The following is a 25,317-nucleotide window of genomic DNA, read 5'->3' on the forward strand; positions in this document are numbered from 1 at the left end:
ATTGTGTGTCTGTACCCAGTTGAATTTAACCCTTTCCCTGTGTGATATATCTAAAGGTTTCCTCTAGTCAGCAGAGAAAAACAAGGAAAAGGGCCAGCAATGAATATTGTCTATCCTTTGAGTGATGAGGATTTTTTTTTTTTCATTTGTATCATTTTATCAAGGTCCAGGTCTACTGAAATTGCTCCTTTCAAAACCAGGCTTGTCATTGATTTTTGTGAGACCACAATCACTATAATGATTTTCCAATGATTAAGTACTCTAAAACAAAAGTAGAGAATGAAATGTCCCTCCTTACATACCACACCCCTCTTCAGGTCCCTGGAGAGCCACAGAGCCCAGCTGAAGATCTCCAAGTTCTTGAAACCGTAAACAAATAAAATTTCACACTGTTAGGAAGTAGTGAATTATTCTCACTCCTCTTGTTCAAAGGATGGAGGAACTTATGTACAAAAACCCACCTATCTCCATGTGAAACTCCCCCACCTGAGCCCTCACTCTGTGCCCAGCCGTGCCCTTTTCTGTTAGTTGCACACTTTTCTGTGGGTGGTTTTTTCAAAGTCAATAGAAAATATTTAATGTGTGCTAAACTGCGAGGTTGCTTTTGCAAAAATAATCAAATGTCTTTTGCTGATAAAACAGGGAAGGTTTTTAATATTTCATGATACAAAGGCCTGTTTAAGTAATTCTTGATGATATAATAAAATATTTGACTGAATGAAGTGCATCACACTGTGTACATAGAAACCTTAGAGTTTGTGTGCCCATATTTTCCCAGAGCATTCTTTCTTGTTGCTCTTGCATCTGTTGCTATTCACAGCCTGGTTTATATATTTACCAAACAGCTCAGGTGGCCAAGCAATTACAATAACAAACATGTAATATGCAGTAAATGCTGTATCACGAGGTACAAAGTATTGCTGCATGGGTTCAGACCCCCATCCAACAACCAGTAGATGCAGAAAGAAAACTTCATTGGCCTCAACACATTTTCCAATGTATCTTTAATGGCACTAGAACTTGGCTTGGAAGATATGATTAAAATTCAAGTGTTAAACGTATTTGGTATGGTCAAGTGACACAATTTCTTGCAGGCACCAAATGTTCTATGCCACAACACATTATTCATCTCAAATCACAAAACACAGAATACTTGCTGGTAACATCTACTTCTGCTTGGGTGAATGGATATTAAAACTTGTTATCACTGACTTCCATGTTTTGTTTAATCAGAAGAAAATGTAGTATTTTTAAGCAGCACAACAACTTCTTAAAGAGAAAAATATTTAGCAACAATGTGTTTTTTGCAGTCATGTTGTCTTACAGTTGTCGTGATTGAGCTTGGGAGTTGGACTAAGACCTCTGTCTTTTCTGGAGTTTCTGTGCGGCTTTGCTGTTGTTACTTGACCTTTATATTTGGAGCATTCAGGTACCTCTGGAGCTTTCTTGAATTCATATCCTTGTAATCATCTGTCTGCCTCAGACCACACTTGTCTAGATGAAGCAGAGGGAATGGGAAGATCAGAACAATCTCTGCTAACTTTTAGGACACTCCAGTGTCCTAAAATAAGTGCTCAAATTCTTTGTTGCAAATGACAGACTCTCAGGATTCCTTCTTCTCTGGCAAATGCTTTCATTTCTTGAGTGTATAACTGCTGGAGTAATGGGGGGACTTGTTTTCAGCACAGACCAGTGCATTCTATCATACTCCCATCTTTTCCTTGGAACTTGGATTCTTTAATCTCTTGAAAGATGTTACATCTTTCTCATATTCTCCACTTTACCCCATTATCCAGATGACAATTTTTTTCAGAAGTGCATTTTATTTTGCTCCAAAGCACCCAAATAAAGTTGCAAATCATCTTGAAAACCAGAGAATTACAAAAACTTTTCTTTTGTCTCTTCATTTGCTCCAGAATTAATCTTCCCTCTATTTTGCCTGAAAACTCCCTAGCTGTATTCTTGCTTGTGCTGCCTTGACCTCTCTTCATCTAGTTGCTTTATATTCCCAGGAAGCTCATTCCTGACCTCTTTGTAGTGTAAGTGCTGCTGTTGCCAGACTTGCTAGTGAATTTCTGCCTTGCTCACCTTTTCCTAATTCACCTGTTCCTAACCAGCTTGTATACTTTTCTCTACTTGTTTTTCAACCTCTTCTAGGCTCTCTTTTAATTCTGGCTACCCTTTCACTTCATGCCTCACAACCTGGCAGGTTGAATCAGAGAGCCACTGAAATCCACTTGGAGGAATATAAGAAATGAGGGATCTAAGGAAAGTGATGAGACCTACTGGAAGTGACTCAAGGAAGAGGAAGGAGCCAGAGCCCTTTCTGCTCACCCTCACCCCACCCATGTGAGCTGCTCTCCACACTCCCCTTCCTGCATGCTTGCTTGGCTCTCCCCTCATCTCCATGGTCACCTTTGCAGTCTCCTCACAACATCCTTGAACCATGAGGCCTAACAGGAACTACCTGAAAGCCCCAGAGACATATTTAGAGGGAAAGCAGAAATTAACTACTCCACGGGTATTCACTTAGTACCTGAAACAATTACCCATTACATTTCCAGGTGAAGTTGGGGACAGGATAACATTTCAAGCTATCCTGATGCCTTTCCCATACATGTCTCCTGTATCTCTCTATAGTATCATAAATAATGTCTGGTTTATATTTATGGACTTTGAATCCTCACTGAAAGTAGATCTGTGTACATTGTCAGAAAGAGGACCAAAATGAAGAAGAAAAATATATTTATAGGAACAAAAAACACCTCAAGCCATACCAAGACCAAATCCCCCTCCTCCCCACCAAATCCCAGCCAAAAAAGAAAAAAAGAAAATAAAGGATGAAACTGTGACCTCTGAGTTCTGGAGAAGGCTTAGCTATCCAGAGCACAGGATGGAATCAGTCCTATCCCTCATTAAATGAGGAAAATTTAGAAATGTATCTGAAAGACTTTGAAACTTATCTCAGATGTCTATGGTTTTTTCAAGACTTAAAGAAACAGCCTTAGATTGGGATAGATTACACATTACTACTAAAAGGAGAAAATAAATCTAGCAGCAGTTTTACAGTGTTCTGGTAATTAGTAGAAGATCACTGTAGAAGGCATCACATTGTACAAGCCTGATTCATGCCTGTGCACACAGACCCCATCTTTGTGAGGTGTCCAGTCACACCAAAATCTTCTTTGTGAACTCAGGAAATGCATATGAAGGGATAGGCAAAGACCTGGTAGGTAAAAAGAGAGGTTAGAATTTTTTGACAAAGTAAATATATTTACACTATTATCAGCATAACTAGGTCATTTGAGAGTGAGATTTGCCATACACTTTTTTTACTAATGTGAAGTCTAGGCACACATTTCATGGGACAAAGGAAGATCAGCTTCCTCGGTACTACAAGTTGTGCTCCCAAATGGTACCATGTGGCCACATCCACTTTAAACAGTTACAAGGTCCTAGAAGCACTTTAAAATAGATGCAGATTAGCCATAAAATGAGGATTTCTCATGATTCCTCAAATCAGTACCTGACATGTAAGTAGGGTTCAGTTCCAATCAGCAGGCTTTACTGATGCATCTTTTCCAGGTCCATTGTGTCAGCAGAGTTCTCTGGGCCACATAGGTACCACAGCCTGAGTGTGAATGCAGCAGGCACAGGCAGTGCCTGCTCTGGTGTTAAACTGGCTGCTCATCTTCAGCAGGCTCAATTAACATGCTCATGCTACACAAAACACAGAAGCTTTCAGTGGGACAACCACGGAGGTCAAACCACATCTAGAGATGCCAGCTTAGATCACAAATCAGTCGGGTTTCTCCGCAGCTGTGTTAAATCTGAATCTCAAAATTCTGCCTCTTAGCAGAGCTGCTAAGTTTGTGCAGAAGTGTTGAGAATCAACTAGATGAATCCCTGAGCAGCCTGATTTAATTAAGCCTGCTTTGAGCAGGATATTTGGCTAGGTGACCTCCAGAGGTTCCTTCCAGGCTAAATTATTCTGTGAGTCAATTCTAATGCACCTGTATTGCACCCAGTTCCAGTATTTGTGTCGCTTCTCTGCTATGCTCCATGAAATAACACCAGGACTGTCCTTAGTTAAAAAAAAAAAGTTTGTTGTATTGTGGGCTAGCAAGTTAAACGCCTAGTCTAAGGGAACCAGTGCACTTCTGTGGGGGCCCATGGTGTTCCTGAGACAGCTACAGCAAAGTTGCATCATGTACAAACTTCACCATGTACACATGCCTCACCTCCAAGTATACAGCATGTGTGTTCTGAGTGATTCTCTGGTAGTCAGAAAACCAAGAAAACTTCAGGTTCTTGGTTTGGGTAAAAAAAATGAGTATTTGATTCTGGCGAGTGAAGAGAGCACCTCATTGCCAGAGTGGTGAAAGCAGCATGGTATTTCCAGATTTAAAACATACTAGATTCTCTTCATAATGCTCCATTGAATAAGATGATTATAGTGAAAGGACAATTAATGACTGTTTTCCCAAGTACAGACCAGGGCTGTGAGTGAAGTGTCAGCAAGGAGCAGTTCCCTGACAAGCAAACAAGCTGACAGTGTTTGGAAACTCCCTTAGAGACACGGGTCCTTTGTTTCATTTCTCACTGCACAACATGAAAAGGAGGAAGAATTTAGGTGGAGCTGATGTAAACTGGGGAAAACATACTGTGATCTTCTTTCAGTTTGCATCCTAGGAACATGAAGGACAGGGTCATAAAGATAATGAAGAGCATGCTCCTTTTCCTAATTTTGCTGGGAGTAGTATCTGGTAAGAACATGATTTCATTATGCTGCTAAAATTAGAACACTGTTGGCTGTTATACTTTCTCTGGGGAACTTTATAATACATATTTAGGGATCAGACACAGATGGGAAAAATCAAGCAACAATTATTTTCCTACTGAAATAGACTGGGCTCTGTGGTTGCAGCAGTATAATGAAGAGAAGATGACTCTTTGCTAAAACTCTTTTTTGGCTGAGGCACTTCATTTCTAATAGCCACTGCTCAGTGTGACAGCACTGGAGTGGGAAAGGAGGTCAGCTCTCCAAGAAACAATAACTAGTAATTATACTCCAGTATCCTCCTTTCAGATATTGACAACATTTCTCTTTGATTAAGTAAAACAATCAACCAAACAGGACCAAACAGAAAGAAAGTTGTAGACAATATTTGTAATATAACATAACTAACTTTGATCAGTGTGAATACATGAGAGATGTGCCAATGTGAGTTTTCCTACATAAGCAGCTTAGTAGTTCTTCAAGCTGTCTGCATGGCACAGGAAGCAGTGGTGTTGCTGTAAGCTACCTGCTCCGGCAGGGTCATTTTGCTCTCAAGGAACTGTAGGAGTTCTGCCATCCTTCAGGAACCTGGCAGTATTTAGTGGTTTTCCTGATGTTCCCAAAACTGTGATTAGGACACTGCCTGCCACTTTCAGCTTTCTTTGAAAAATAGCATTTTTCTAACCTGCATGGTTGTGGATAGAGAAAATCTTGAAGGTGTTACTCAAGCACACTCTAAAGACTGGCACATCACAGATAAATAAGTCTTAAATATACATAAACTTTTCCAAAATTATCTCATTATTTCTTTGTCTTGGACTCATCATTTGTTAATTATTGTCATTGATAATTCTGATAAATAATGTGTTAAATTGCTTCAGAAATATTTTGTTCTGCAAAATAAAGAGGTAAGCAAGGATTTGTGAATATGGAGGGAGAGTTTTCATAAAACTGGTTGGAAAAAGAAGAAAATTTCAGTTAATATAAAAGAGCAAGAAGTTAGAACTTTTGATTTAGAAAAACAAATTCTGAATAAACAGCTATTGCAATCTTTGGACGTAATACAAAAATAGCAACTCCTTTCTACATTTCTAAATACTGTAAATTATTTCATTGTTTTTATAAATGTTTTCCATTAATGAACTGTGGCTTGATGACTGAGCTGAATTCATCAAGTGCTGTCCACAGGAGATTACATTTGAAGTTCAGCTCCACTTATGGAAATGTATCTCCAGAAGCCCCTCTCAGCCCAGCCTCATTTGCATGGGTGATTTTTGTTGATGATGTTTTCCAGAATTTGTAATAACAATAATAAAAATTAGTCCTTCACTGTATCTTGCTCCTGCTGGCATGAATCAGTAACAGCTCAGCTGAACTCAGTCCTACCAGGGGGTCAGATTGACCTGTTCAGATTCACTCTTTCAGGCAGTTCTCACCTCACAGTGTCCCACATCCCACCCTGTACCTGTAGAGTATCTCCAATGTAATTTTTTCCATAAATGCCAGAGTAATCCCAGCTGGATCAGTGACCCATGGACCTACTGTGTCTGCAGTGTAGGAGCATGAGAATCTCCATGCAGCTGTGGAGGGGCCTTGGGCAGCTCTAATGTTCTCAGACTAGTTCCTGTAGCAGCTTTTCACCTTGCACTACGCAGAAAAAAAAAAGACTTCATGGGGCTTTTGCTACAGCAATTTCTGTTGTATGGAGAGACTGTCCAGACCCTTGAGTGGGCGCTATCTGTCTCCCTCTTGGCACAGAGTGTGCAGAAAGTTTGGCTAAACACAGCCAGATTTCTTGGAGAGTGTTTTGGATGAGCCAGTGAAGCATCCATCCCCAAGCAACAGTCAGCCCTGCCACAGTCTGGTGTTGAGGCACATTGCTGGCTCAGGGATGTGAGATCACTGAAGTGTTGTTTCAGGGCATCAAAAGTGGTCCTGATTAAAGTTTTCTAGACACTCTTCATAAGATGAAACACAACAGGCCTTTGTAAAAAATATCAGAATCTGGAAGTTAAATGACAGAGAAAGCAAAAAGTTTGGTTTGGGCAGTCCAGAGGTCCGGAAAAACAAGGAGCTTGTGCAAACCTGTTGGATGCCTCACCAGAATGTGCAGCTCCCATGCAGGTTTGAACCATGGTGCTTTTGTGGGGCAGCAGCTCCGCCAAAGAATCCAGTTGCTCCTCCTTGCTCAAAGCAGGAGACATGACAGTACCACCCCGGAAATTGTTATGAGCTCACACTACTCAGGGCTTGCACACAGCTGCCACAGAAAGATTCGAAGAGGGAAAATGGAGGAAATGGGCACTGCATATGGTGTAGGCTGCAAAAAAACATTGTTCCTTTAGTGTCTGGGTCTGTGTGATTCAAGGTACATCTTGATGTAACAGTGAACAGAGGCACTAATTAGTACAGTGGGCAAAATGAAAAAATAGAAACATTTTGGGCTTCTTTGCTTCTGTATAAAGACATATATGAAGGCAAATGATGCAGTAAAAGAATACTTTAACAATGACCACTCTAGATTACAACACTATAGGACTGAATTACAGAACAGATGGATTCTTTTGCCATTAACACTCGATTTCCTATTGCATGCCCCCTTTCATAGGTAAAAAGAAAGTCAGGGTATTTTGTGTTCCTTAATGACAGCTCTTGACAAAAGGTGTGTGCTTGTTAGCTAAAGTGATTTTACATTCATTTTTATCTGCAGGAAGAAGATCCCAGTTGCTTAAGGGCTTACCTGCAACAAGCACTGTTGAAGAAAACTCAGCAGCTGGTGTTGCAGTCTATGACTTTAATGTGACTGTTTCTCCATTGGCTTCTGAAGGCATTGCAATTCTTCCTACCATAGTAAATTCAAATCCACTCACAGCAGCTTTTGGCATTGTATCAAAAGGAGGTCTTGAATTCACAGTGAGTTTTAAGTTTAACTTGAGTAATTTTCAGTTGTAGGCTGATGTTTCCTGGATTACTGAGCACTGACAGTACACAATGTCTCATCTTTTAATCAGAAAAGAATTTTAAATGCAGACTGTGGTGGTATTCAAAAATGCAGAAATTGATATGACAGATGAATAGCAATAGTAATTATGATTTTAATTGCATCTAGGAAAAATCACTCATCACAATAATTCCATTAATTCTGTGATAGAAAAAATGTGATTTTTAGAAAATAAGAGGTGAAGAAGAACGTGGGGGATCTGCTTCTGTTTTGAGGTTTTATCCAAAGTTTTCCAGCTTAATATGTATGAAGTCACTGTGAAATGAAAGTGCCTTAGTCAAACCACATACAGCTTCTGTTTGGCCGCTCTCACCAAGAATTAAAATTAATTTGTCTCACTTCCAAAATAAATGACGCTTAATTAGATCAAAGTAATTTTTAATTCTGAACAAAGGTTGTGACACATGAGGAAGTTATCTTGACATAGAAGTTATCACCTTTCCACACATCTGTGACCTGTCTCTATTCTTTGCACATTGTTGTCTTATGGCAAATGCAGAGCAATTTCCATGACTTCAGGCTGATTTTCACTGTTGAATAAATCAGCAAGTATTAGCTCACATTTGTCACGGGCAATGAGTGTTCAGACGCATGATAACTTGTCATCCCATTGCAACTTGCTTGTATGTCTGAGCCTGAGCAGGGACACTGAAGGGTGGCTTTAATAGATACAGACAGAAATGGTGCAGAGTCTTAAAAAGGTGGTTTGATATCCTTTTCTGGGTGTTTCCAAGGAAGTTCAGGTTTTCACACAATTGATACAACAGCTCTTTTCTAGTTCTCTTTGCTGGTGATTCTGGGAGAAAATTTGGGAAAGGAAAGGCTGTGGCCCTGGGTGTATTGGCTCATGGATTTGATGAGCCTGCAGGAAGCTGCTGTGGCTCCCATGCTCCAGCTTCCCAGCAGAGTACAAAGCTCACATGTGCCAGCTCTGATGGCTCTTTACTGCTTCCCAGCCATGTCAGTGAAATGGTTAAAAAACCTCCCAAAAAAAGCCATCTTTCACCTGTGAAGCAGAGGGTGGGACTGTACAAATACATGGACTGGGTCAGCTGAAGAGATCATAGAATCATAGAATTATGGAATATGCTGAGTTGGAAGGGCTCCTTCAGGATTATCTGATCTGCTCCTGGTTCTATGTAGGACACCCCAAGAATCACTCCATGTGCCTGAAAGCACTGTCCAATCACTTTAACTCTGCCAGGCTTGGTGCTGTGACCACTTCTCTGGGGAGCCTGTTCCAGTGTCCAGCCACTTTCTGGGTGAAAAACATTTGCTTGTTATCTAACCTAAGCCTCCCTGAACTCTGCTTCATGCTCTTTCCTTGACTCCTGTGTAGAAGGAGACTCAGAAGGAAATGGATACATCCCTTCCTAACCTTTATTTTGGCATTTTGAATTAAAGTGATCCCTTCTGGTGCAAAAATACCCCTCAGTCCTTTTATATACCTGCTTGCTCCCATCCCATGCCATCTTTATATTATGATGCACAAGAATTTATATTGCTGCTAATTGAGTGGGACTGAGAAGTTAATATGGAGGGAAAATAATAGACAAAAAATCCTTCTTGTTTTTTTTCATGGCAAGGATGATAGAGAAATTATTGTTCTAGAACAGTGGAGGGTGACAGAAAGATGAAAAAAGCTGGAGACTGGAGACTGCTTCTTCCAAAGTACCAGATTGTATCCATTTTGTACCACAGTCACATTACCAGAATGGCCTCTGAACCTTTCTGTTTTTCTAGAACTGTTGATTTTTTTAATATTTCCTAAGTCACCTGGAGGACTAGAACAAAGAGTTTGAGCCAGTGAATATCAGTCATGAAAAAATCATAAAGCAATCTGCATACAAATTCTGCATATTAGCAGAGGAGTTCTAATTACAACCCATAAAGTGAGGATAAATACATGGGTGTTCTCAGTTAATTTATTTGATGAAGATTGCTACTTTGAATTACTTTTTGCTATGTTATAGCAGATCTGTACAGTATTTCACAAAAGTGATGTGATCCAAAACCAGACACCTCAGCTCTACCTGCTGCCATAAAGTCTTTGTTAAGATATAGAAAAAGGCAGTATTTCATGAATGAATTATGAGATTACTAAGTACCTGCTAGGATAGGCTCTTCAGTATTTATGAAGAACATTTAGTCCTGTTGCAACAGCAGAAAGCAATATCACATTTCTTGATATATTCTGAGACTTCTGAGAAAGTAACAGTTTCTGAGATCTCAGTCCTGTCCCTTCCTCCTCACCTTGCTCCTGTCTGAAGGTTCTCAGGAGCAGAAGATGGGTGGAATGCATAAAGATGTGCTGCTGCCTGAAACTACCTGGGTGCTCTTGGTGGTGTTTTCTGAATATATTGGTGGTGGAGTCATGAGCAGTGAAATTCTCATGTGGAATGAGTGACAGACAGTTTAGGGGTGACTCTAGATCCCCTTCCATGAAGCCTACAGCTGCTTCAGTTGTGTGCAGTCCTGCCTTTATCAGTAAGCTTTGCTCCTACCTGAAGGAAAGGTGAATTCTGGCTCACAGCCTACACCAGTGGGCTGAACTCAAAAAGGTTCGAAGGCAACCTAGAAAGAGACCATTTAGATTCACATCTTCACTTCTAACTCCTTTATAAAGGGGGGTGGAAGATGTGTATTTAGACACATTTAGTCTGGCTGTAGTTACAGCACCAAGGAAAATATTTGGCTGTAAATTGGAGGGATGATCTCCAGAACACATAACTTCTGCTTAGACCTGGACACTTCAAAATGTTGAATTCATTGTATGTGTTTATGGTATTTAGATCTCCATCAAACATTCATTTTGAACATCAAGCTTTCCACTGTTGTGACAATCTTTTTAGAATGTTTCTTCTGTGTTAGCATCACTTGTATGGGAAACTCGTATCTGTACAGTAGGAGGAGAGGAGACCATCCAGGACACAGTTATTTTCTCCTGCAGTATTGTAACAAAAAGATCCATGAGGTTCCAGACAGAAGCTGTTTTATGTACCAGAAGGCACAAAACATTTGTGCTTCTCTTCACTCCCCTCCAACTCTGTTATTTGTCTCTATTTTGACTTCTGTCTTCTAACTGTGCTGACATCACTTTTGTGTTTGTCCTTTGGCCCACAGCATCTCATCTCAACCCAAGGATTTATTTCATTGTTTTCCTTGTGCATGCTCTTCAGCCTCCTTTATTCTGCAGTATTGTAAATACACTGACATGCTACTTGTCACATACACTCACGAGCCCCAACAGTTTTCCTTCTCCATTTTCACAGCACCCAGCTACTGTGTTCAAGTTTCACAGTTTGTTAGCCACGCAAAAAACTTAACTGTCACCTTTTCCTTTCTTTTCCAAGAAAGAGAAAATCTATTGTTTTCAGCAGTGAAGACTGAGGCAACAGCATCCTGCTGTTGCTCTGGAATAATCCAAAATCCAGAATGATTGCCCTTTACTTTTTTTCATAGAAAGTCAGTCTTGTGCTAGTCCATATTCTGTGTTAAGAGGCAATATGCAGAGCTGGAAGCCTTTGAAATAAAATTCCCAAAACAAAAAAAACCCCCAAATTTTTGCCTTATCAATCTTGCAAAACTCATGGCCTAGGTTATTTTTTCAATTTGTTCAGCATTTTCCCCAAAGAATTATGATGCCTCTCTCAGACAATGTACCCATGGAGCTACCTTCTTCTCTGGTTTTCCTGCAAGCCTTCTCCCAGATGCAGGTTACACAAGGAAGGTTCTGGTAGCTGCTAGACTATATGGTCTCCTGCCTACAACACTCTTTATTTCAAGTAAAAGGTCTTCTTCCTTATATTCCTAATTCACAGAAAAAGTGAAGCTGCCCTTCTGTCTTGCAAGGCTTCCTCTGAATTCTCAGTCTCATCACACCTTGAACGCTCCTGGAGTGTGATGTGGAAAGGAAAACACTTGAAACAGACATGTACCTGCAAGACATAGTCCTGAACATGAAGACAAAGCTGTGAGGCAGGGCAGCTTCTTCAGGGCTATCTCCTCCTCAAACTGCTCCTCACATAAAAGATATTTGAATTACTCCATGAAGCCACACAACATTTTGGTCTCTTTAGTTTGTTTCTGTCACATTTTTGCCACTGATGAGAAATGTGCTAACAAGTAGAAGATTATCTTAAACGCTCACTCTTTACAGATTGAAAGTGTCTCTTTTTTTGTATTAGCTCATTTGGACTGCAAGTTTCATCTCTTGCATCATGTGCTAATAATAATAATTTATTTTCAGGTTATTACCACTGGAAACCCTGTCCTGGATTATGAAACTATGCCAAAGCGTTTTGATTTGGAGATTTTTGTTGAAGATACAGCTGGAAGAACTGACCTTAACAAATTGACTATTCAAGTAACAGACAAAAATGAACATCCTGTATTTCGAGGAAATATGGCAATTCAAAGTAAGATAATGGTAGAATTTGAAATGAACAATACTTGAAAAGATTACTCAGCTTAAAAATAAATTGAGCTCATAAAGTGCCTGTAGGTAAGGTAGTCTAGGCATTTTCATTCAGGAAAACAAAGAAGGAACAGGACACTCTTTTTATTAGAGCTTTGTCTTACACAAAGAATTGGTATGCTTCATCTCTGGATATGCCCTTTTATTCTTCTTGAAATTAAAAAAAATATTTAGCCATTTTTAAGCTGCTGAAGAATTGAGAGAAAAAAATACCTTTAAATGCATATTTTTAGATTAGAAAATTGGAGTTTTCTGGGATTATAGCCATTGAGTATGTAGTTTGTTGAAAACTGGACTGATTTGGACAAGCAAGATAAATTTCAAAAAGTGCATATTGTATGTGCAAGAATTTCTGTGGGAAAACCACAAAAACCTTCCTTTGCAGATGTTTTATATCTGCATATTGCATTTGCACCTTCACAGGAGAAATTGCAAATCAGTCTTAAGAGTGAGACCTCAGAGGTTGTGATCTATGGTGTTACAAATGGAAAGAGACAGAGAGTTCTGCCTCCTACATGGGGCAGTTCATGTCAGCCTTGTTGACTTTTAGACCGGGGCAAAAGTGCAAGGGGGAGGAGTGTGCAGGAGCCTTAGGAATGAGGCTGCAGAGCCTGGACTGCAGCTGTGGCCAGTGCAGGCTTTGCAAGCTGTGCTATATCTGAGGTGAGTGATGCTGCAATTCATAGAAAGGATGGGAAACAACTGTCTTACTCCCTGAGATTTTATCTTGCTTATTTACTAATGAAGAAGACCTGCAAAAATGTACCAGATACATCAGAATATAATGATTTGGTTATTGTGTGTTCGCACGCAGACAGAACAGTTCAGTTCACAAAGGACTGAGAGCCTGTTTGAAGACTTGCTGTCCTATCAGTACTGTATGACTGACCCTACTTCAATATTCAGTTTTAGAAAATCTGAAAATGCCAAACTGTGATCCCTTTGTGGCAGGTATTCAGAGCTGGCTGCTAAACCCCAGGTCTGCACTGACCACACTGGAGCAGTGAAACCTGGCTGCAGCCTGACTTTTGCCTGCTGCTCAGGGATGTGTTCATCATGTGTTCAGAGCAGCCTGCTCACATTCAGCCCTCCTCACTGATGCCTCCTGAGCACATTGACATCCCTGATTCCATACAATACTTCGTTTGTAAAGCAAATTAGCTTCCCCCAGGGAAGAGGCTGTGTCATCTTCTCGGTATAGCTGGTGCCTTGCATATCATGGGTGCCACTGGAATCTAATAATAATTAAATCTGACACTTCAGGGGATCGACACAGCATGAAACACACTACGTGGGAGCTTGTTACAAATAAAGGCATCAGCTTAACTCTCAGCTAGAGCTGCCATAAATTGGTGAGCACAGATGTCTGATCTGTCTAACTGTGTGGCTTTAGTTAACAGTACCAGCCACAATTAGACACTAATTGCTCATTTGCTGTTTATGAAGAAGCATCTCCCTCTCATTAAACTCTGTATTCATGTTGTTGTCCTCTGGGAACAACTCATTACGCTGCTCTGGGATTCCCACTGCTCTGACGAGGAGCAGCAGTCAGTAGGGGTCACAGTGGAAATTAATAGTCCAGAAAGAGCAGATCTAGCAGACACAAAAGGGCATAAAGCAAATAATGTGATCTGAAGGTCTGTTGTCCTGTTAATTACTCTGCCCAAGGAGAGATGAGCCTGTTGCCAGTGGTCCAGTATGGGCTAGCCCAGCTGTGAGAATCCCTGGCATGGAAAGAAATGTACCTTGCACTGAATTATCAGCCTTAGTAAAGCAAACATTTAAGTCAGTGCAGACCATTTGCTACTTATTTGCCTCAGAGGTGTAAAGGAAAAGCAGAAATGAAGAGGAAAGGCTGTGAGCTCTCCTGGCAGGGCACAGGGTGTGGACAGGAAGGGGATGGTGGTGGGGACATAGCACAGGACTGTATTCTTCCCATCTGCATGGTAAAAAACCCCACACATGTAGCCCAAATGCACAATTTACTCCATAACCTGTGAACAATTCAAGATAGGCCATAAGGGAAGAGCAGCCTTTGCCTTGGAGGGACAATTCATATTGCAGTGGTGGTTGCCTGTTTACAGATATGTAATTGGTTTCTTTTTATCTTTTGAGTATCTGTGATCTTTGTGATGATTTTGGAATTACACTTGTGAAGTGAGAAGATGCAGCAGGCAGTAATACATCCTGACAGCTTCAGTGCATCAGTCTCTTTGCTGCTGTGCCCCTTGCTTTTATTCAGATAACACTTAGTCTTACATCCATGCAGCTGTGACAATCTATGTGCTGGAGAGGACACCTCCAGAACGCATTTACCAAGTTGATGCGGCTGATCCTGAAAATGCAGAACTCAAAGTAAGTTGTATTAAACAAAAAACTCCAGAGATGATATAATCTGGTGTGTCTGAAATATGTATTGCCGTAATCTTTGAACAACTTCCTTCCTTATCAGAAACACAGGAAAAAGTTTAATCTGGAATAAAATAAATATTCTCAATACTAAACTAAGAAAAAGCACCCTTAATGTTTGGCCATGAGCTATATTTTAAGTTCTCAGCCTTCCAAAATTAAGGGATATTGAAGGCAGAATTTGATATAGTTCATTAGAGAGACGGCAGAAATTGTGAACTTAAAATTTAAAAAAGGCTTACAAAATGTTTCTTGTAGATAAGAGTGACTAAAAGTAAATAAAATTTTTAACCTTCTGTATCGCAGTGTAAATTCTTTTAAATGAGACAGTAGGGAAATCATAAGGCAAATGAGTATCAGGTTTTTGACAATCCCAGGACAAGCTGTGACTTACCTTCAATTATGAAAATGTGTTGACTGATCTGAAAATACTCTTGGTATTCAGAAAAACTTGTGAAAAATGATAAGTTGTTAGCTGAGAATTATGTTGTATCTTTGCTTTATTTAGTTTGGCTTTATAAAATACAGCACATTCAAGAACTGAACCCAAAGATGCTACTTCTGTGTTTAGTGCTGTTCAAGAAAGCAATTAGCTTGAAGTCTGTCCTCAGCCTTTGCCCAGGCAAACCCAGCTGGTGGGGAGGGAAGCAGAGCTCGGGGGTTCAGCTCTGCTGGGTGTGTGGAAGCAGTGGCAGCAAGGTCCATGTGCCTTCTAACCCCTGACACATCTGAGGCAGAGGAAGCTGCAAATAAAGAAATGTTGTTACACCTTGGACAGCTCTGCTCAGTGGCTTCTGCAGCTTATTCACGTGGTGCATGACCCTCTGTAACTTTCCCTACTCTGCAAGGCAAGGAATGAATGAAAATATGTTTAAAGATAAAAAGATTAATTTCTTGTTCTCTTTATTTCAGTATTCACTGCTCCCTGCAACAGTGCCATTCTCAGTCAAGGAAAATGGAGACATTTTTTCCACAAAAGAATTTGATTATGAGAAAGATCCACATTGGTGAGAATGTATTTTATTCCCATGGCCTATTATCTTATAGTATTGAGAGAAATGTTTTCTGACATATACAGAATGATTCTTGTTCTGTTTTTCTTATTTAACAGTTACTTTTTAAACATAACAGTGACAGATCCAGATGGACTCAACTCAACTAGAACAGTGCATATAAATATAATTAACATCAATGATGAAAGGCCTTACTTTACCACGTGAGTAAAAAATTTCCATTGCACTCAAAATATAGGTGTTTTCTCAGATTTACTGCTTTGGCATGAGTGGGAGGGTTTAACATAAGGGCAAATAACTGTGACAACAAAATATGACTGAAAAAAGTATTTTAATTTTGCTATGATTCCTATTCTTATACTGGAAAGCTTTGTCTTAATGTCACTCATTTATTCTTATTTGTATTCTTAATAGTTTAAGATTTTCCAGGCTCTGTCTTCATGCTAAGAACAGCCCAACAAGCTTGTTTTACTTGTTAGCATTTACAGAGGTTAAAGCCATGCAAAGATCTGTGGACAAGTTCAGACAAGGAGATTAATTTCACCCGGTGCGAATACAATCATACAGAGTTTGCTCCTTGTGCAGGTGTGCATTTCACCATAATTGTGTTTATTCATGCAGAGATGTCTAGACATAAAAAGGTTTCCCTTTTGATCAGTCTTCTCTTCCCAGACACACTTGTAAACAATCCTGGTGATCTTTGAAACATTGTTGTCTCTTAGTGTGTCATAAGCAGGAAATTGTGTCATAACACACAAGTCAGAAATAGCATTTGAAGACTAATGGAGTCAGGATATACTAAGAATTTAGAAAAATAGGAACAAATATGCATGTGCTACAAGCAGGCTGTTTTGTTGTGAAAAGCACAACGGATGGCTGTTTCTAAAGCAGGAGCTTGACAATTACTACAGTTGATCTGACTCTGTTGTTGATTTATCTGTGCCACTTGCATGAGACACTGATGGGATTTAAGGCACTGTCATTGTGTCTCCCGATTGTGAGACTCTACAAGGTCCCTGCTGAGAATATTTATGATGGCTCCTCTCCTGCCACCTCTGCAGAAGTGGAGAGAGGATAGCACCTGGGGCCATGCCAGGAGGTTCCAGCCACTTGTTTGGAACAATCTTCTGCGTGTTGTCCCAACCCAGAGCAATACATGGCTCCTGGGCTGAGGCCAATGATCTGGACCTTGATGGATAAAGGGGTGAAGAATCTGAAGAAACAAAAGAATTAAATGTTAGAAATAGGCATGAATTGTTGTTGCTGTTGCTGGTTTTATTTTCCTCTCTTTTTTTTGGCTACCTACTTAATACTTGAACCTCATGTCTGCAATAAACAAGAACGTTAATAGCTCATTCCATGTTACTGTATTTCTGCAAGCAGGAGTGATGCCTTGGGAGGCTACCCAGAACAGGGGCTAGGCAGAGTTAAAGGAATAAAGTAGGTATTCATTAAAGGCCTTCAAAGGATACACCTTGGGCAGTACAAGAGCCCAGCCAAGGCTATACCCAAAATGGACCACTGGTCATGAGTTTTCACACTTTCAGAAGTTTCATTCCATTCACATATTGGGGTTAATTGTCCAATTACAGCTTCAGGTTATGAAGTCCCATCCTCCCAGATTGCTCTCCTCAATTTGCTGCTTTTTATCCTTTTTGGACACAATGGTGTCCTTGGTTCTCAGGCTGGAGAAGGATTGTTTGGTCTAACTAAACTGTGAAGAGAACTTGATAGCATTTATGTGAAGTTCAGAGTTATATGCTAACACAGTACACAATGAAAACATGAAAAGTACACACAGAAAACATGAAAGCTAAAACTTAAGGCATCATAAGGAATCTTCTTCCCAGTGCCAGTGTCTGCACATTGTGTTCTAGACTGATTATTCCCTCCTAATTTTGCCATTTCTGTGTATTTATCCTTGTGTCTGGAATGCTATAAGAGCTCTTTTAAATATTTATCTACTTGTTTGAATTAGTGAAAACTACAGTGACTTGAGAATCTGTAACATCTAAGACTCATATGGCAGAAATAGAGTATGGTATTTGTTTGAATCTTCCCCCTTTTAGACTGACACTACAGATCAAAAAAAGAAGCTCAGTTTGTAAAGGCTTTTAAATTAAATTGCACTTAATGATCTATCCTTAATATGCACATGTATGGCCTGTCCCCTGCTACAATGTGAGCTGCATGCTGGGGCTGAGTACTGCCTGACACTGTAGTAATTAGTGCTGGGGTAAGAGCTGGGGAAACTTGAGGATCTGGCAAGCCTCCTTTATTTTACCCAAATCATAGCTGTCAAGAACAGATTTTCAAAGGGTCTTTTTTAATTGTTCCCATAGTATATGCAAGCACATCTGGTTTTGGTGTTCACAACACCACGTTGGCATTCAGCCTTTTGAAATTGTTGCTGTTAAAATCAATGGAAAACTTGTGGAGTGAGGAAAACAAAGGAGAAGACAAGGAAACAAGCATATGCTTCCTTTCAATTACATTACAGTGACTAAAAGGTCTCCTTGAACCGTCCTGTAAAAAGCCACTGGCAGGTGGCAGACAGATGGACAACAGGACACATCCCAGACATAGCTGTGTAGGAAGGGTGGCCCCAGCTCCTCCCCAGCTGTTCTGGTGCTTTGTGCTATGGGGTGTGCTCAATAATGCTCCACTTCTTCCCAAAATATCTAGTGGGGATGGGACAAGGACCAGGTTGTGGAAGGGCTGGTAAGGCTGTGAGGGTGGAGCTCTGGTGAGTTTGCTGTTCACAGAGAGGTTGGGGTTGGGGGTCCAGTGGGCTTAGGGAGTTTCCTACTTTGGGCCAAAACCACTTAGAGCTGTGGGAGCGAGTGGGATCTGTTTCTTTCTGCATTACTCTGGAAGCAGCAGGAGAACAAGGAAGGAAGGGATTCAATGCCAAGACTAGAAACTTAATAAAAACAACTGACACAGCAGGCTTCATAACCTCCTTGTTTTCTTCTGGCTGTAAGTTAGGTGCTTTTACTGGGAAAACCCCATGTGATTTCTCTGCTGTGTGCTTGCCTCTTTTCATATGAACCGACAGAACAGTTGGAGATAGTATGTCTTCATAACCATTTTTAAAATTGCAAGTGGAGATCTTGAGGTGTGGAATCTTCTGTTCTGTGTCTGCAATTCTCTGCTCCAATTGCTTAGTGCCCCATTCTTCAGAGAACAGCAAAGGACTCGTGTCTTCCTGTGCTGGGAACTACAGACCAGTCAGTTACCTAAGTGGTGACATAGGATGTTTTAAAAGTGCAAAAAGTATTTAGTTTTGAAAAACACTTCTAATGTTTTTTGAATTCTTGAGGACCTTCAACTCCCTTTGAGTTCTAGAATTAGGAGCTGTCTGTGAGTTCCTGTGTGTTTCAGTAATATAAATCCGTCTTCTGAAATTCCTTGCACCATTTTTGTCCTGGCCCATGCCTATTTTCACATGTGCTACAAGTACTGAAATTGTCCACCTGAGTACCCATGTGAACATCAAACTGCAACCACTGTAAGCAAACCTGCACAATTGCCTGCCAGGCCATGTCTGACCTATAAAATTCAATTCATGGGAAATCTGGGAGCACTGGCATACCAACCAGTGGCAGTAGAGAACCATTTTCCTGAAGTAAAATGCATCAGATAGACAGATGCTGCTGGGAGTTTGAGGCATGTTCATCTGTTAGGCACCCAGAAGAGTGCTCCTTCCTGCCTTTGCCTACTGCAGCGACAATTCAGTTTTTCTGTAATACTATTGCCCCCCCAGAAGGCTCTAGCATTAATTCCAAAAGATGATTAACTACATTACTTATTTAATTTTTGCTTTTCTCTTGCAAAACAAGGGAATTAAAGGAAATGGCTTTATGAACTGGCTGCTCTTTAGGGAGATGGATGGCATGACTTAATGACCTCCTACCTCTTCAGCTTCCGTGGTCCTGTGAAAGTCAAATTGCTTTTACTGTGGAAATGTTGCAGAGGAAGAACACTTTCTTGTGTGGCTGTGTCATGCTTCATGAGCACATGCCAGTTCAGTTACTGCTACATGTCCATCTGGCAGAACCAATGCCTGGGATATTTATCCACATAGCCATCTCTGAGCCCAGCAGTGCCATGGCTCTGCTGCTACAGTTGGCTTCTCAGCTAAGTCTGTAATCAGCTGCCCTTACAAACAAGATGCATGCTTTGCTGAATTTTATCTTGTAGAAAACAAAGAATCTACAGGATTCCAGAGGAACAAAGCCCAGGCACCATTGTTGCCAATATAACAGCTAAAGATCCTGATGATGAAGATTCCCCCAGCAGACTTTTCTACAGCATCCAGTCATCTAACAGACACTTTTCCATAAATCCAGGTCAGACAAACAAGAATGTGACTTCTGACAGCTGAAAAATAATAAAAAAAGACTATCTACTTTGGAGAAATTATTTTGCCTTAGTTTTAAATAGACTTATTTTATTTAGTGGTTCCCTATAGCAATAAGGAATGCTCAGTCCCTTATTAGGGTGAAATTCGTTGGTCAGCTGACCAAGACTTGATAAGATATCTTGAAGAAAGTAGACCAAAGGTGACTTCTTGACAAATACTGACTTGTAGCTGGAGGGTGATGGTTGCTTGGGTGGAAGCAAGGTTGCTGATTTATTTTTAATCTTTGAGGACTGCAGTGACCCTTCTGGGGCTCCTGAAAAATCTGCAGGCAGTTAGACTGTGGTGTTCTCCCTCCTGTCTGAAATCCTCTCTAGCACTGAGGTGCTCAGCAAATCTACACCTCAAGTTCATTGTTCCATTCATGACCCTCCTCAGGCAAGGCCATCCAAAGGAGTCCTCTTTCTCGTGGTGATCCTATCTTCTTCATGCTCTCAGAGGTCTGCACATCTGTACCCCAGGGGTTTTTCCTCCAGGGCTGGCATTCCGTGACAGCTTTGTTCTTTTTCTGCTATTGCTTTAGAGCTGTTTATCACAGTTGTAAGAAGTGCCACCCAACACGGTGCCGTGGGGGATCAGGATGATCCAAAAATGCTTTGGATTCCCTAAGCCCTTTGGCCTTGTATTGCCACCTTCCTCCTCATTACACTCCAAAATGTGGAGCACGTATGCACTGTTCTTTAAACTCCTTTGTGCTCTGGGAATAGTACTGTGCCATCAAAATCTTCTATTTTTGACAAAGGCTAACAGAAGTGAAAAAAAAAAATATTAAGTGAGCAGCTGACCAGAGCACTTGGCACAGTCTGTCACATCTCTGTTGATGTGTGAGTAGATTTGGAGGTGCTGACAGATGCTTGAATGATAAAAGTGGAAAGAGAAGCTGTTTTACTAGCTAGGGAGCCAGGACAGCACAGGCATTAGCAGCTTGTTGTCCTTGATGCTCTGTGAATGCACTCAACTCTGGCTTGCACTAGAGGCTTGAGAGTAAGAGAAACCTAAATGTTTACAAACCCTCTGCTGAGGCCTCCTAAGGCATATTTTTCAGCAACGGTATCTAGCCATTAATCTTACTCAGAATGTTCAGAGCCATTTTGCATCACTTAAAAAAATAACAAGACCAGCCATGATTTGCACAGAACAGAAGATTTTTTTCTGCTATCTGTCTGTTGAGCTGTCCTGCCCTCTTGCATGTACACCATGACTGTTTGTCAGATTCTGGATGCTCTCTGACAGCAACTGGAGTGGTGCAGGTGGCCGGGAGAATCGACCGGGATGCGCTTCCGCTGCGGCTGCATCCCAACATCTCACTGACGGTCCGGGTGGAGGATGGCCCCAGCAGTGGCCATGCCAGAGAAATGGAGATCACTGTTGTTATTGCTGATGTCAATGACAACCCCCCAGAATGCAATCCTTCTGCCTTCAGGTATGGAGTCTCGTCCTTGCCTTGGCTGCCTTGCTGCCCCAGGCCTGTGTGCAGACCAGGGCACATCCCCAGACCCACAGCTGGACACTCAAGTGGACATTTGTCATCAGCCTGCCCATTGTACAGGGCTGTTGTCCATCACAGCACATGGGTCAGTGTCTGGGTTGCTTCCTCCATGGTTGCATATTTAGATGGGTTTCACTTAAAAAATAAATCAATGTTTTGGCCTGTGATAAATGAAGAGTTCAAAAGGAGAAATATAAGTTGCTTTGACGGGAAATGTGTTTGTTTTAAACAGGAAAGAAGAAAATGAAAATACAGCTCCTGGGACATTTCTTGTTGATCTCAGAAATTACTGTAAAGATATTGATGCTGATCCATCAAACAACCAATTTATTTTCACTGGATTATCTGATTTTGGAAGCAATTACTTTGCTCTGGAGTCCAATGTGTCTGGAAGACTTGTGGTCAGTCATTTGTGGCTTTATGTTAGATTACCCCATTAGAGAAGTCAACATGAAATATTAAAAGGGATTTTTAAAATTTATTGTACAAGAAAAAAATTACTGTAATACATTTCACAGTAGGTGTGATCTGCAGAATGACTGTTTTGACTGGTTGTGAACTATATACCCCAAGATAGGATGCTTTCTAAGGATTCTACAGAATTAGTGAACAGAGAGTGTTTTCTTCAGTTTTAAATAAATGTGCTAGATATGATTAAAAAAATATTCTTTTTTAGGCAGTGTGAAGCACCAACTTTGATATGGATAAACAGAGAAATTTGATGCCATTTCATACCCATTTACTCATGACAGACTGTGGAGGATCCTTGCTATTCAGCATGAAGAATTTAAATACTTGAGAAATCTCACACTCAGTAACTCAGTAACTGGTCAGAATCGTAAAATCACTTTGAGTGGCAAATTTTCACAAAAGTGTGGTGGGATTTGCACTTCTGTGATTTTACATGTCAAAATATGGATTCCTTATGCTGATAGCTGCTGGCAAACTGGCATTGGCCGGAGCCCCACCAGTTCCTGGACATGTGCAATGATGGTTGTTTTTTCTTTTAAAAAACCAAAAAACTGTGGGCAACTACAGAAAAAGGGAAACAAGAGAATATAGGCATTCTGTCTAAAAGACAAGAGTGTTACAGGAGCAGCTAAATGATTTTGTGTGGTTTACTTTAATTTTAGAACTGAGGTTTCCCTGTCAATAATAACTGCCCTTAGCTGCTTCATCTGCCAACATAAAAAGCATTTTCCTTCCTGCACAGGATAAGATTGTTGTCAAGCCTTTAAGCCGTGTGCATGTACAATATAACAGACTACACCAAGTAACCTGCTCCTCCAGGAACCTCCCTGAAGAGACAACCAGCAGTGGATGCCTGTGTGTTAATCCCCCTGCCCCAAAGTTTATGAGGCTTCCACAGCAAGGTAGAGAGCTCAGATTAGGATTTAAATCTGTGTGAGCTGCCATTTAGTAACAACTTGGTTCCTGGGCAAACACTCACGTCTGGACCTGATACCTTTTTTTTTTTAATGTCTGCAAGCATGAGCTCAGGTAATAGCTCAAGCTATTACTGTCAGCAGTCACAGATCCTTGTTGAGCCAAGAAAGGGCAGCATAAATAGCCAGCTCATTACACAAGCTTTGGTTTGACTAGGTAAAAGGTCAAGACCTTATTGTCCAAATGATTAAACTATCTACTCTAAAGGGGAAGAAATTTTGTTGGCAGAAGAGTGAGCATGTAGAAAAAGCCTGGAATTCAATCCTGGAATTGACTATTAGTCTGTGTTATTCCTATAGAACAGTTCTGTATATCCAAGGGGTAAATCATACTTACAGAATTCTGAAAAGAGTAATTGTCATCATGTGTACCGTGACTTAATGTGTGGAGGTGTAAATATGATTATGTTCCTTTCTATTTAGATGACTGGAACTATTGATCTAGAAAACCCAGCTAATCCAGGAGTTGAAGTTTATACTTTGACTGTCAGGGTGCAAGATACTGCCTATCCTAAGTACTCAAGCAAGTATCCCTTTTACATTTTTTTTGATAGTTTTCTGTGCTGTAACATCATGGAGAGAGGAATACCATATGTATTTTGAATATATGTATGAGAAAATTTCACAGCCATACTTAACTATGATTTAATCTTCTGATTTAATCTTCTGTTATATTTCCAGATATCATCTACATTTACATCAGGATAAAGCCAGTGAATGAATTTTTTCCAGTCTTCCGTAATTTATCTTATGTATTTAGTGTTTCAGAAATTACTAAAGGTACAGTAAGTAGCACCTAAATGATAGAAGTAATGTTGCCACGGTGTTAAGTGCCTTTTTGCTCCAAATGAATTTTCGCATATGTAAATGAGGCAAATGGCTCAAAGTTCCAGTTCAAATAGGGCCTCCACCATACAACCACCTACTACCCTTAAATAGACTAAACTGGCAAAAACTCCAATTGTACAGATGGAAGCTGAGACACAGACAAATTCAGCAATTGCACAAGAAATCTGTGGCAGTGCCAGAAGCTGAACTCAGATGTCTTGTTTTAGACTGTCTTTCTGCTCGTGCTAAATTAGCCTTTTGGAGGGACTGTGGTGGTGCACAGAACCCTTTACAGGCTGACACAGATGAGTGAGGACTCCCTTGGCCCAGCTGTGGAGCACTTCTGCTGACATTCTCTACACCCTCCTGTGTTTTGGTATTTGCTGCTAGCAGCCCATGTACAGGGGAGCCATTGCACACCACAGGGAAATAGTGCTTATCATTCCTTTGTTTAATACTCTTGGGTGAAAAACTCTAAACCGAATCTTTAGTTCCATTTCATCTGTACCTTCTGTTACTTTAAATATTAATGAAATATGGATTTTTCTGTCTCTCAGTTGGATCCAGCATTGGAAGAGTGCATGCCACAGACAAGGACTGGCCACCCAATGTCATCACTTACTCCATTGTAGCTGGAGCTGGCACCAGCGCTTACACAAATATCTTCTGGATCAGCCCAACGAAAGGAGATGTGAGGATTTTAGCTAGGTTAGACTATGAAACAACTCAGAAACATATTTTCACAGTACAGGCCTCAGACCAAGAGAAGTCTACAACAGCATCAGTGAGTAAATCCACTTTACTACTTCACCTGTACCTACATCTTTCTCTCTTTTTCCTAGCAAGAACAGTGAGACACTGGGCAAAGCCCTTTCTGTAAAAGGCAAGTGCAACCCTGCCCAATTATATATTACTCAGATGAAAGAGGTGTTGTTTACTCAGTCTTGGTTTATTTCTCACAAAAAGGATAAAATAATATTTCAATATTTTGACTGTAGTGTTTGCTTCTCAGATTTTTTTTTCTTATTTTACTTGGACAGTGAAATTATTTTCTGTGCCCTAGACAATTTAAGTTGTTCTTTATGGCTACAGAGATACTAGAAAATAGAAAAAGGACAGGGTCTTGAGGCCAGGTCGCATAGTCTAATTGTAGCCATGCTTAGTGGTAAACTCTTTTTGGAGTCTTTGTAGTGTTCCTTGGCACTCAAACATACTTTTGATTTTGTTTATCCTTTTTTTCCCTGCAAAGTATCCAAAGTAATGTGAGAATTGTGTTGCAGCATATCAGAACTCTGTTTTCATGGAGTGGTACAGAGAGGATGTGGATGGGAGGAGGGCTTGGGTGGCTTCTTGGGTTAGTGTCAGAGGGCCAGCCCAGTAGCTGTGTCCACTTGGCCTGCTGGAATTGTGCCTTGCCGTGACCAAGATCTACTTTTTTCCCTGATGGTGCTG

General features: G+C 40.6%; 1 protein-coding gene and 2 long non-coding RNA genes across 3 annotated transcripts in view; 1 reads left to right on the top strand and 2 right to left on the bottom strand.

Moving 5' to 3' along the window:
• Window positions 1-723: 723 nt before the first annotated feature.
• LOC135301695 (uncharacterized) lies at window positions 724-3,932 on the bottom strand. Its single transcript, XR_010363440.1, has 3 exons — window positions 3,527-3,932; window positions 2,854-3,226; window positions 724-1,494 (listed from the first exon to the last, which is right to left on the bottom strand). It is a non-coding gene; the product is annotated as an uncharacterized LOC135301695 (long non-coding RNA).
• Window positions 3,933-4,618: 686 nt separating this feature from the next.
• CDHR3 (cadherin related family member 3) overlaps window positions 4,619-25,317 on the top strand; it is a 34,524-nt gene continuing 13,825 nt past the window's right edge. Inside the window, 14 exon segments of the mRNA XM_064422011.1 lie at window positions 4,619-4,766; window positions 7,491-7,693; window positions 12,031-12,199; window positions 14,528-14,613; window positions 15,580-15,674; window positions 15,779-15,883; window positions 19,884-20,032; window positions 21,337-21,526; window positions 21,825-21,993; window positions 22,555-22,593; window positions 22,596-22,661; window positions 23,461-23,560; window positions 23,719-23,817; window positions 24,423-24,649. Coding sequence (XP_064278081.1) covers window positions 4,697-4,766; window positions 7,491-7,693; window positions 12,031-12,199; window positions 14,528-14,613; window positions 15,580-15,674; window positions 15,779-15,883; window positions 19,884-20,032; window positions 21,337-21,526; window positions 21,825-21,993; window positions 22,555-22,593; window positions 22,596-22,661; window positions 23,461-23,560; window positions 23,719-23,817; window positions 24,423-24,649 — 1,767 coding nt within the window. The 5' untranslated portion in view covers window positions 4,619-4,696.
• The window catches only part of LOC135301694 (uncharacterized), a 31,428-nt gene continuing 21,664 nt past the window's right edge, over window positions 15,554-25,317 (bottom strand). The window contains exon 2 of the long non-coding RNA XR_010363439.1: window positions 15,554-16,893. This is a non-coding gene — a long non-coding RNA (uncharacterized LOC135301694). The remainder of the gene's footprint in view (window positions 16,894-25,317) is intronic.

This window comes from Passer domesticus, chromosome 5, assembly GCF_036417665.1.
Source record: "Passer domesticus isolate bPasDom1 chromosome 5, bPasDom1.hap1, whole genome shotgun sequence".
Lineage (NCBI taxonomy): Eukaryota > Metazoa > Chordata > Aves > Passeriformes > Passeridae > Passer > Passer domesticus.